Source organism: Silurus aristotelis, assembly GCF_946808225.1.
Source record: "Silurus aristotelis genome assembly, chromosome: 24".
Lineage (NCBI taxonomy): Eukaryota > Metazoa > Chordata > Actinopteri > Siluriformes > Siluridae > Silurus > Silurus aristotelis.
This window is the reverse complement of record NC_139597.1, coordinates 19,592,465-19,604,636: the sequence shown is the minus strand read 5'-3', so window position 1 is coordinate 19,604,636 and position 12,172 is coordinate 19,592,465. Positions and strand designations below refer to the sequence as shown.

General features: G+C 46.3%; 1 protein-coding gene across 1 annotated transcript in view; it reads left to right on the top strand.

The window, feature by feature from the left end:
• Positions 1 to 10,261, top strand: part of LOC310718825 (lysine-specific demethylase RSBN1L-like) — an 11,855-nt gene extending 1,594 nt beyond the window's left edge. Inside the window, exons 2-9 of the mRNA XM_083527867.1 lie at positions 1 to 176; positions 1,158 to 1,356; positions 1,421 to 1,901; positions 5,435 to 5,572; positions 5,910 to 6,052; positions 7,927 to 8,094; positions 8,280 to 8,388; positions 8,672 to 10,261. The exon at positions 1 to 176 is cut by the window's left edge and continues 10 nt beyond it. Coding sequence (XP_083383993.1) covers positions 1 to 176; positions 1,158 to 1,356; positions 1,421 to 1,901; positions 5,435 to 5,572; positions 5,910 to 6,052; positions 7,927 to 8,094; positions 8,280 to 8,388; positions 8,672 to 9,706 — 2,449 coding nt within the window. The 3' untranslated portion in view covers positions 9,707 to 10,261. The remainder of the gene's footprint in view (positions 177 to 1,157; positions 1,357 to 1,420; positions 1,902 to 5,434; positions 5,573 to 5,909; positions 6,053 to 7,926; positions 8,095 to 8,279; positions 8,389 to 8,671) is intronic.
• Positions 10,262 to 12,172: the final 1,911 nt, after the last annotated feature.

The window sequence follows — 12,172 nt, the reverse complement described above, 5'->3', positions numbered from 1 at the left end:
CAAGGACAAACTGAAGGAGAGGGAGAAAGAACGAGTGCGTGAGAAAGAGAAGAAAAAGGAAAGAGATAAAGACAAGGAACAGACAAAAGAGAAAGATAAGGAGCGGGAGAAGAAAAAACACAAGCTGATGAACGAGATCAAACGAGAGAACGGAGAAGTGAAGCTTCTGCAGAAAGGTGAGTGATGGACATCAGAGATCTTACAGGACACACCTGGGCTGAAGAGCTTCAGTTTCAGACGTTATACACACACACACACACCTGTCTGGACATCTAAAAGATTGCAGAAATTTGTGTAATTAGTTTGGAAGTTTCTGGTTGGTGAATTGTTCTAATTAGGCGTTAAATGGAGGTGCACCTGTGACTGGTCTGTAGACCTCCATATGTCCTGTTCCTTTAAAAAACTAATCTGAATCCTAAAAGGAACCACAGAGCACTGAGCTCGAACGATGTTCAGGAAAGAGGCATGAAGATCTCACTTGGATGAACATGAGCTTTGGGATGTGATATTCACCTGGACAACAACAAAGGAACATGAGGAAAACCAGACACCAAAGTATATAGATCCACCACAGAGAGAGTGAAACATCCGCATGGTCTGAAATGCTTCACACGATTACGAAGCTTCTCCTCCTCAAAGTGTGCAGGTGATCACCAACCAGTCTGTGGAGAAGAACGATGGGGCTTTTACTCTGAGGAACACTGTGCCAGATGTTACTTTTCTTCCACCATAGGAACAAAATAATCTTTAAAAAGTGAAGAAATGTCTCAAGACATTAGGCAGGAAGTTAAAACTAGCTCAGAGCAGAACTTCAACAGGTCTTCAGAGAGATTAATTACCTGTAATTACAGCTCTTCCTGTCAGGAACCGTCTGAGAGTCCAGCAGAGTTAGTGAGAAGAACCTTGTGGAAGGCTACATCAAGAGTTTAACCTCGGTGTGATTGCTACAGCTGATGGTGGTGTTACTTGTCCCCTTCTCTTTTTTATTGTGAGGTAGAAACATTGCAGGATCTCTCAGGATCTCTCAGGATCTCTCGGGATCTCTCAGGATCTCTCAGGATCTCTCAGGCTTCTGTAACACATTCAGTTTCCTTTTTCATTTCATGTCTCAGCGTCTGTGGTCTCACGCACTAATGCTCCTGTCTCTTTTCTTCCAGTTGATACAGAGAAACCGAAGGTGAATATGGAGGAGCTTCTGCTCAAGAAGGTAAAGAAGAAAAAGAAAAAGAAACACAAAGAAGCAGAGAGACGAAAACGACCCAAGATGTACAGCAAGTCAAGTCAGACGCCGTACTCGTCTCTGCTGAGCCCCGAGCTCCCGGTGACGCTGCCCAAATCCGAGACGGAGTTCAAATCACTCGTCTCTGCTGAGCCCCGAGCTCCCGGTGACGCTGCCCAAATCCGAGACGGAGTTCAAATCTCCATTTCCTGTCTGTAAATCCCTCTCGCTCTCCTCCTCCTCCACTGCCGTTATCAAGCAGGAGAAGTCCAGCTCCAAGTCCTCCTTAGGAGGCGTGGACATGGCGGAAATCTGCGGAGGGAAAACCTCGCAGCTCCACTCGCGGCTCCCAGGGATCGAGGGTTTGGAGTTTGGGCGGTTTGTTCATGTGGAGCAGCAGCCAAACGGAGGAGCCCTGGTGGTCCACGCCTACAGCCGCGAGCTCGCCGTTCTCTCGCCCGAGGAGATGCAGAGGTTCGCGCAGGAGTTTGTGACACTGGCCTTCTGCGAGGATCAAAACGGAGCTGCGCACTACGTCATGGGCATCGTCCACGGAGCGGCCTCCTACCTCCCTGACTTCCTGGAATATTTTTCTTCCAAATTCCCAAATTCACCTGTAAAGATGGAGATCCTGGGCAAGAAGGACATCGAAACCACCACCATGGCTAATTTCCATGCTCAGGTGAGTCACTACACCACACCACATCAAGCAATACCTACACATCATCTAGTGACCAGAGTGTGATCTACTGACTGACTTCCTGCACTCAGGTATAAATCTGTGTGAAAGACTCAAAGTGGGCTTGAGAAGATCTCTGGTCCTGCTGACAGCTGACTCACGGTTCCTCACTGCTGTGTGGATGATCTCTGTGTGATGCTGCTTGTATGCTTTGATTATTGTGGGGAAAGGGTCTTTGAGAATGGTTTTGAAGATGAAGGCCATCAGGAACCGATCCTGCACACAGATCTTTAAATGGAGCACAGTGAAGTGTCGTGTGGGTAACAGCAGATGTTGGTATGAGATCATAGTTAGGAGACTGTGTGTGTTCTAATACATGTAGAGGAGGATTTCACTTAGCTGCCTGGAGGTCCATCTTTCATACTGCTGTGGAGAACGTTTCATATTTTCAATCTGATTTACTAAATTGTTTTATTTCTGTCTCACTGGAGATCATCTGAGTGGGAGCTGCACACTTAACTCTCATCAAAACTTCACTCCAACATTTGTGCTTCAGATCATTAAGCATCATCACACCATCACCACCAGGGGCAACTGGTGGTGTGATGTTCTTACTTCACACTGTGAAACCACGGTTACCTTTACACCAGATGTGATGGAACACACATCTTCAAAAATAACATTCTCCCAAACACATGGAGGTCCTCAGGGTGAATCATGAACACTGACTTTATCACAGGAAAATAAGGCCTGCAGATCCTTAGATGTCCTTCTTTCTCATCCATGTCCTTAGAGAGGGTCACTAGTTCCTGGAGTGGAGGAGTGGTCTTTCTCCAGGTGGAGATACTGTACTTCACTCCTCACCTGAACCTCAGAAATGTCTGGGGAACTTTTCCCAGACTGAGATATTATTACAGCAACATTTTCATGTGCTTTGGAAGTTCTTGTGATGGTGCCCCAGTGTGCTGCTTGTTGAAGCTTCTACCCTTCAATCTGCTGAAGTGAAGGTGTGGAGTGTTTACAGAACAGAGACGTCATATCCTGCCTAGTTCCACATCCTCTGAAGCTCCACAAGCATCACGTGCGGTCACGTCTTCTGTAACGTGAGCTTTAAGGGAAAGTGAGCTGCAGAAGCGACTCGAATGGAATGAAATTATGGATTAGTTGGACTGTTCTGAAGCGTGATCATCTGGAGGAACTTGTGAACCTACCACTACGTGTGTGTGTGTGTGTGTGTGTGTGTGTGTGTGTGTGTGTGTGTGTGTGTGTGTGTGTGTGTGTGTGTGTGTGTGTGTGTGTGTATTCTCCCACCATATGCACTTCTCCTGCGTGCTGTAACTATAATGAACTTTTAACACTCACAATTGATGTTTTTAATGAAGTATTTTGTGTCTTCATCCTTCTCTGGAATCATCTCAGAGTCGAGTCGCTGATTCCTGTGACCTCACTAAAAGGTGGGGCCAGAAGGTGAGGCAGACATGAGGACACTCTTAAGACATAAAGCTCCACCCACTCCAGCATCAGCACACCTGAGTGTGGAGGAGAGAGACGGCATCGAGCTTCTCGGCTCCCCAAAACACACCACACCTGAATCTGACCGTGACTACCTGCAGGATGAAGAATCAGGTTTCAGTGATCAGAGTGATGATCTCATACTTCCTGGGTGACGGAGTTTATTATTGACATGCCTTTATCTTAGTGTTTACTCCAGAGAGAAGAGCTCATGGACCTCATGGTGTCTCCTGCTCATGCTTCCACGGGTCAGAGTCATCAGTGTTGTTATGTGCAGAGAAAAGTATTGGGACACCTGCCCTTTTCTCGACGTATGTGGTTCTTCTCCAAACTGCGAGCACACAATTGTAAAGAACGTCTTCGGGTGCAGCAGCATGACATTTTTTCCTTTACTTGAACGAGGAAACCCAAACCCTGTTCCAGCATGACAATCCCCCTGGACATCTCCTGCTAAAGAGCTCCAAACCTATTGAACACCTTAGGGGTGAATGTGAACTCTGACTGCACCCCAGACCTCCTCACGTCACCTCCATCACTACCTGACTTTACTAACATCCTTGTAGCTGAATAAATCTGCACAAATCTAGTGGAACATCTCAGAGGAGTGGAGCTCATTATAACAGCACATGGGACTAAATGTGGAATGGGATGAAAGCTCATAGTTTAAACTATAATCTTATACTCAGGTGTCCATAAGTGTTGATCTGTATACTGTATCAGATGATGATGTTTATACTTGGAGAAAAGTGTGATCTGTTTGAGTGTCGTGAACTTATACATCATGAGATTTACACAGAGAGCTGCTGGAGAGCCAGAGATAATCACAAACACCGAGCAGGAGGAGTCCTAAGGTCTGCTCTGAAGCATGAGCACCTCAACACCGTGTGAAGTAGTAGAGCTTCTCCTCTAACTGCACTATCTGTGACTCCAGTGTCTTGGCAAGACAGCAGTGGTGCTAATGTTAGCTGCATGGTTAGTGTAGATGATGGACCTTACACCTCAGATTTACCACCCTGTAGGTTACAGACTGTCGTGACCGCGTTAGACTCGAGGTTGTGTTGTTCTGGTGTCAGCAGCTGAGATGCTGAGGAACATCACGCTCTGCACAAGCAGCACTTCACTGCGTTTGGAGGGACATTTTAAAAGGCATGTCTTTAACACATCATGCAAGTGCAGATGTTTCTCCTCCTCCAGTCCCTGAGCCGTGCTGGAGAGAGGAACATGATGAGGCACACAGAGGAGTGTGTCACTTTGCTAAAACCAACAGATCTCTAAGAACATGGGAGGAGAAGCTGGAGCTCCAGAGACACGTTTGCCCCCGGGTTACTGCCGACTCTCTTCAAACTTCAGCTTCTAATCAACTGTTTTGTCCGTTTTCATTTACACACAGTTTACACTCGACGTGATCCACGGTGCAGCAGTGTCACCGTTACCATGACGACGCATTGCACTGGTTAACATGCTCAGCTGTTAAACGTGTTTGCTTTTAGTGAGGTTTAAATGATTTCCAATACAGCAGAAACCTCATCCACGTGCAAGGGGTCGCAGAAGGGGAGGGGTTGCTGAAGGGGCAGGTGAAAGGGAGGGGTCGCAGAAGGGGAGGGGTTGCTGAAGGGGCAGGTGAAAGGGAGGGGTCGCAGAAGGGGAGGGGTTGCTGAAGGGGCAGGTGAAAGGGAGGGGTCGCAGAAGGGGAGGGGTTGCTGAAGGGGCAGGTGAAAGGGAGGGGTCGCAGAAGGGGAGGGGTTGCTGAAGGGGCAGGTGAAAGGGAGGGGTCGCAGAAGGGGAGGGGTTGCTGAAGGGGCAGGTGAAAGGGAGGGGTCGCAGAAGGGGCAGGTGAAGGGGAGGGGTTGCTGAAGGGGCAGGTGAAGGGGAGGGGTTGCTGAAGGGGCAGGTGAAGGGGAGGGGTTGCTGAAGGGGCAGGTGAAGGGGAGGGGTTGCTGAAGGGGCAGGTGAAGGGTCAGGTAATAAGAGGAGTTGTGTAGTGTCCCCTCTGACCTTGTGTACTCTGCTATACGTGACTGTAGGTAAAGAGAACCTACTCCCACGGGACGTACCGCGCCGGAGCCATGCGTCAGATCAGTTTGGTGGGAGCGGTGGACGAGGAGGTGGGCGATTACTTCCCAGAATTCCTCAGCATTTTACAGCAGTCGCCGTTCCTTGAAGTAAGTAAACTGGAGGTTTGTTTTTGGACAGATCTTCTATGTGAGAAATGCTTTCTGCTCTATATGTATCTGTATCAATCACATTCAACACACACACACACACACACACACACACACACACACACACACACAGATACTGGACTGTTTTACAACTGTACAGGTGTTTCTACAGCAATAATGTTCTTCATATGAACATGTTACACTGCTGCTTACATTGTGGAGCCTCCATAGTCGTGTGTGTGTGTGTGTGTGTGTGTGTGTGTGTGTGTGTGTGTGTGTGTGTGTGTGTGTGTGTGTGTGTGTGTGTGTGTGTGTGTGTGTGTGTGTGTGTGTGTAGCGGACATTGCCATGGGGAACATTCTCCAGTCTGAAGCTGAAAAGCCCTACGGAGAGTGATGATGGTCCGATCATGTGGGTTCGTCCTGGAGAGCAGATGATCCCAGTCACTGACATGCCAAAGTCTCCTTTTAAAAGGAAAAGGTAACAAACTGTGTTTTAGTGTGAGAGTCTTTTGTGCACTCGATATACAGGATACACACTAGAATAACTCTGCTGTGTGTGTGTGTGTGTGTGTGTGTGTGTGTGTGTGTGTGTGTGTGTGTGTGTGTGGAGATGCTGAAAATGGTTTTATCTGTTAGTCTTTTTCAAAATTTGTTGACATTATCATAAATCAATATGGCTGCCATGTGTCCATTCAACTGATGAGGTGAAGTTTGAGTTGTAAAAACAGCAGATTTGAGTTTTACTACACTGCACCGAGCGTGTGCCAGTGACTCGACAACATGGACATTATTCATTTATTATTATTAACATGTGAACATCAACAGTTTACATTTTTAAAACAGTTTAAAAAAAAAAACCTGCTTGGTTAAATAATAAAAATAAAATAAATTAAATGAATGCAATACACTTTTTATTATATCAATTAAATTGAGCCATCAATTAAATTGGCACAAATTAAATTGATTAAATAAATTGAAAAATGTTATTTACATTTGTTAGACCCTGAATAAGTAATACAGATGTGTGTGTTATTGTGTGTGTGTGTGTTATTGTGTGTGTGTGTTACATTTAGTAAAGAAATGATCTACTGAACTGTTCTACTTACTTCAGCAGACTTTAAACATCTTCATTCCTTCCATCCTTCATTTAGTCACTCCTTTGGAAATGTCCGGATCTTATTTCCACTACAGAGTGAGAAGTTTTCAAATTTAATAATAATAATTTTTAAAAATGCACTTAAAGTCAGAGGCGGAGACTAAACAAACTTGCGGTCCATCACTTAATACGTTCCTCAGATAGTATCTCTGTTCTACATGTTAAAAGGATTGAATTAAACCCTGTACTAAAACATTTCACTACAAATACATGTACCCCTAATACATACACTTTAATATCACACCACAAGAGGGCAGTATCTATCTATCTATCTGTCTGTCCTTTTTATCTCTGGACACTGAAACAGAGTGTATACGACTCCCACTAAATTTTGAACGCACCCCCCGAAATTTGTTCGTGAAACAGTTTAAAATGTTATTCCGAACGTTCCTGAACATTCGGTTCCGCTGCAGATTCCCGCAAATTTTAAGATAAGCCGCAACTTGCTGTTAGTTACGTTCCAAATGAGAACCTGCAAATTTTTCATGCCACGAGTTTTCAGGGGTTTACTGTATTTCCACGAACTTCTTTAAGACTCCAGCTGGGCCATTACTCAACTTACCATAAGTGATTTACACACCTCAATCATACCATATACCATAGCTTACCTGTGTGTGTGTGTGTGTGTGTGTGTGTGTGTGTGTGTGTGTGTGTGTGTGTGTGTGTGTGTGTGTGTGGCTTTTTGTTGCCCTTGATCACTCCACTTAAACAGGATGAGCTCCAGTAGAATCCCCCCACAGAGCAGGAACTTCAGTTGTACCAAATGATCAGCACTGATGGACAATAATGAGGAGGCCAAATGCTTCTGTTCTGGGTGTGTTGGTGTTTGTGCTCATGTTGAAGTGTAGTGTTCAGGTCCTGTGTTGAGTCTTGGAGGTAAAGGTGTGATGTTCTGGCTGTGAACTGGTCATTGACTAACCTTCATGACTCAGAGCTGTGGCTAGGCTTGCGGGTGAATTTCAAGTGATGAGTTTCGGATGCTACACACACACAGATGGTTAGATGTTGTACACTCAGTGGTCTCAGACTGATGGAGCTCGCTGTATGTTCCTCCTTTAATGTAGAAATGGATGAGATGAGAAGAATGCAGTTTGCTAAACCTTTATTCTCCTCCTCTTTCTCTTTCATTCTTCTCTTCTCTGTGGACTCTGTGCTGCAGGTAAAGGTGCTTCATGATTGCATTTTGCTCCTTACAGGTCAACCAATGAAATAAAGAACCTGCAGTACCTACCTCGGACAAGTGAACCCCGCGAGATGCTGTTTGAGGATCGGACACGTGCACACGCAGACCACATTGGACAAGGCTTCGAGAGAGAGACCACTGCTGCAGTGGGTGTGCTTAAAGCAGTCCGCTTTGGAGAGGCGTGAGTCTTACATACACACACGCGCACACACACACACACACACACACACATACATACACACACCCATGCATTTCAGTATGTATCTGCTATATTATCAAATGTGTATTGCACATATGTGACTTTACTGCACAGAACTGGTGTGTGTGTGTGCGTGCGTGTGTGTGTGCGTGTGTGTGCGTGTGTAGTATGGAGCCTCCTCGTATTACCAAAGATGTGGTCTGCTTCCACGCTGCAGACTTCATGGATGTTGTGCAGAGATTACAGCTGGACCTCCATGAGCCGCCTCTCTCTCAGGTGAGTCTCACCAAACCCTGTCTATTTCTCGCTCACTCACACACACACACACACACACACACACACACACACACACACACAATCAGAGCTCGGCCCAGTACATGTTTATCTTCTTACTTTTAATGATCTGGATGCACTGTGTTATTTGAACCGTTCGCCTGTGTGAAGGTGAGATGGTTTCTCCTGAGATCATATCTGGTACAGTTATGCATGTTCTCCACAAGGGTTTCTGGTGGATCTTCTAACGTGGTGTGTGTTAACTGACGTGTGTGCTTGTCCTCAGTGTGTGCAGTGGGTGGACGACGCCAAGCTGAACCAGCTGAGACGCGAAGGCATTCGCTACGCTCGGATCCAGCTGTACGACAACGACATCTACTACATCCCCCGCAGCGTAGTCCACCAGTTTAAGACGGTGTCGGCTGTGTGCAGCCTGGCCTGGCACGTCCGCCTCAAACAGTACCACCAGGACGCAGAGGACGTGAAGGAGAAGCAAGATGAGAAGACTGCTCCCTCCACGTTCATCAAACAAGATCCTACTTGTGAACCTCGGAGCGTGCCAGACTCGCCCACCTTCACAGAACCCAGACAGATCCGAGACGTCTCCCCTGTGCCCCAGATCAGGGTGGAGGAAGCAGATCTTCCCCCTGATAGGATAAAAGTCCCCTCTTCCAGTGCAGCAGCACCGCTGACTGCTCCTGCATCAGACCAAGCCAAAGCACTCCATCACTCGGAATTCCGCGTGGCCCCTTCACACACAGTCACCCCGAGATCCGCGGCCGGCCTGAGCACCGCTCCCACCAAACACACACACACCTCCACCCCCACCAAACACACCTACAGCTCGGCATCAAACAAACACGCACACTCCGGTTCAGCAAACAGACATGGCCACTCCTCAGTCATGTTCAAATCCTCCCATTCTTCTAACGCCATGGCAACCAAACACACACACTCGTCCAACACGCCCAAACACACACACACTACTGCTCCTACTACATCTAAACACGCCTATTCACACAACCTTAAACCCAGCTCTGGACATCCAGACAGTCGGACTGCCCCGCCCCCGTTACAGGCCCCGCCCAAGTCGGGTTCGTCTCACACGCAGGTTCTGCCCCAGCCGCAGGTTGTGCATCAATCGTTCTCGTCACAACAACAGATTCTTCAGCAGTCAGTCCAGCCTCAGCAGCAGACCTCGTTGTCTTGGTCAGGCAGAGCCTCAGACTCTCTTCACTCCAGGGTCACCCCACAGGACACTCGGCCACGCCCACCCCTCAGCCCCCTGTCTCACGAACAGCAGAAAGACTTTTTATGCTGATTTGTACATAAACGTTTTTAATGGCTTTTCAGTTTCAACTTTTATCGTTTTTACTTTTATCATTTTTCTTGTTTTTGTTGATTTAAAGAGGCGACGCTAACAGGAAGTGTGGGTCTGACTCCAACTGCAGCAGAGATGGAAGGAGAAGGAGGTCCAGTTTGGCCATAACCGATCGAATACACAGCAAATGTAGCGTACAACATTCCTCAGTGCCTGTAACTGTGAACTCTCATAAGCACTTAGAGCCAGCGGCACTGCTGCTGCAGGTCGGATTCAATTCAACACAAACAGCTCCTGGAATAATATATTTTTAAGTTGTAGGCTATAGATGTGTATTAGAGCTGACATGAACATATATATATATATTTTTAAGATGAGATGAGACAAACTTCTTTTAATGACTCCAGGCTTTTCCATAGAGCTTATTTATATCCAGTTTGGGGTTTTTTTGTTTCATTTTTGTCAGCACTGTAGTGTATATAACACTTTTTTCTAAGAAAATGTGTAGTTTGATTTATATCTAATTAAGAACCTTGTAATAAAAACATTTCTTGAGATTTGGATTATTGTGATTTACACAAGTGCTACATCATCATCATCATCTTCATCGTGTTTACTGCAGACTGACTGCCCCTCTGGGGGTTGAGTGGGGGGGGGGGGGGGAGGCTGGGTTTTCGAGGGGGTTGAGTGGGGTGTAAAAATCATGCAAATCCCATGCTATGGCCTTCACACTCACCACATTTGAATATACTTCACAGCGTTCACCACTGATCGGAACATCACCTGAGCAGGTTTGTTGGTGTTTCTCCTGCAGTTCAGAGCGTGAAGCTGTTCTGATGTTTTATGTAGGCCTTTTCTACACTCTTACTATAGTATTGGTGTAATAACGTGCCTGTACAGGTTTGGAGCACGGTGAGGGTTAGTTCCATTAAAACTTTTCTTCAGCACCAACTTGGTGAAGAGCCAGGTGTGGAGAACCTGCTAAACCCTAGAAATGTTCACCAGCCAGCCTCAGCATCTGGCATCATCTACAGTACAGACACATGAAGTAGGTTCTGAAACAGAAAACTCTCAACATTTACATTAAAACCCTGCAGCTGAAGCAGACTGATATACGTGAAGAGAGAGAGGTCTATCTGCCCTTTTAGACAAACGAGTCTGATTCATGGAGCTTCACAAAGCAACTTACAGGACTTAAAGTATCTGCTGATGATATCTTGGTGATATATACGACACACACACGTGGAGTCCTGGCCTCCATGCCTCACAGCTGTTTTGAGGAGGAACATGATATCAGGAGGTTGTGGTGGTTTGGTGGATCAGTGTGTAGACATCAACTGGACAGCTTAATAATCAAACATCAGCAGGAATCTCCTCCTCTCACTGCTAAGAAGATCAACACGGATTTCCACAAAAACTCTCTGTCTGTGTGCGTAGAGGAGAAGAGTGCTCCTATACTTCAGTCACTACGGTAAGACTGTAGACGGTGAGGCCGGAGATGATCGGAGCAAGCAGAGGAGCACAGAGGAACACAGAGGAACGGAGCAGAAACTCAGCGAGCTCATGGAAATATTGTTGATGTTTTGATAATAATGATGATGATGATCTTCATCTTCCTCTGACTGAAGCTCCTGATCGAGCTAAAGGAAAGCGGAAACAGAAGGTAGGTCTCCGGATCCTTTGTGTGTGTGTGTGTGTGTGTGTGTGTGTGTGTGTGTGTGTGTTATGGCTTTCTCAGGCTCTGTGTCGGTGCTGTGCTTTAGCTTTAGCCATGTGAGGCTAACGCTAAACTCTTTAAACCTGCTGATAAATACACACTGGGTTTGTTAGCTCGAGCTCGAGCTCGAGCTCAGGCTTCACAGTGAGGAGAATTTTAAACCGACATGAGAGGAGAGAACTTCACCTTCACTGAGTGAACACTGCATGATGTCTGCTCCAGGTTTTGAACAGTGTTCGGTTCTTCAGTGTTCTTTTACAGTACAACTGCATCTTAACCTCACTCTCCTTCTCTCTGTGCAGATGATTTAGATTTAATTCTGATGGTTTGTAGTTAACTGCCCCACCCTGTGTGCCACCCCGTGCCCCGGCCCTGAGTGTGGGGCAGTGGGGCTGCTGCCCCAGTGAGCCTGTTAGTGGTGGTTTAAGTGTTAATAAAACACACAGAGTTAAATAAATTAAGTGCATTTACATTTGTGGCTCTCCATCGATGAATAAATAAATCTTCACCAGATTACACACTTCATATAAATATAACTCTTGATTTCTACAAAGCAAACCTGAAAAGTGCTAATTTAGGTATTTCAGGAAGATGAAGGTCTTCAGTCATCGCTTGAAGATAATCAGGGACTCTGCTGTACAGACATCTAGGGGAAGTTCATTCCACCACCTCGGTGCCAGAACAGAGAAGAGCCTTGAAGTGTACTTACCTCTCATTCTGAGAGAAGGTGGTACCAGTGGAGCAGTGCT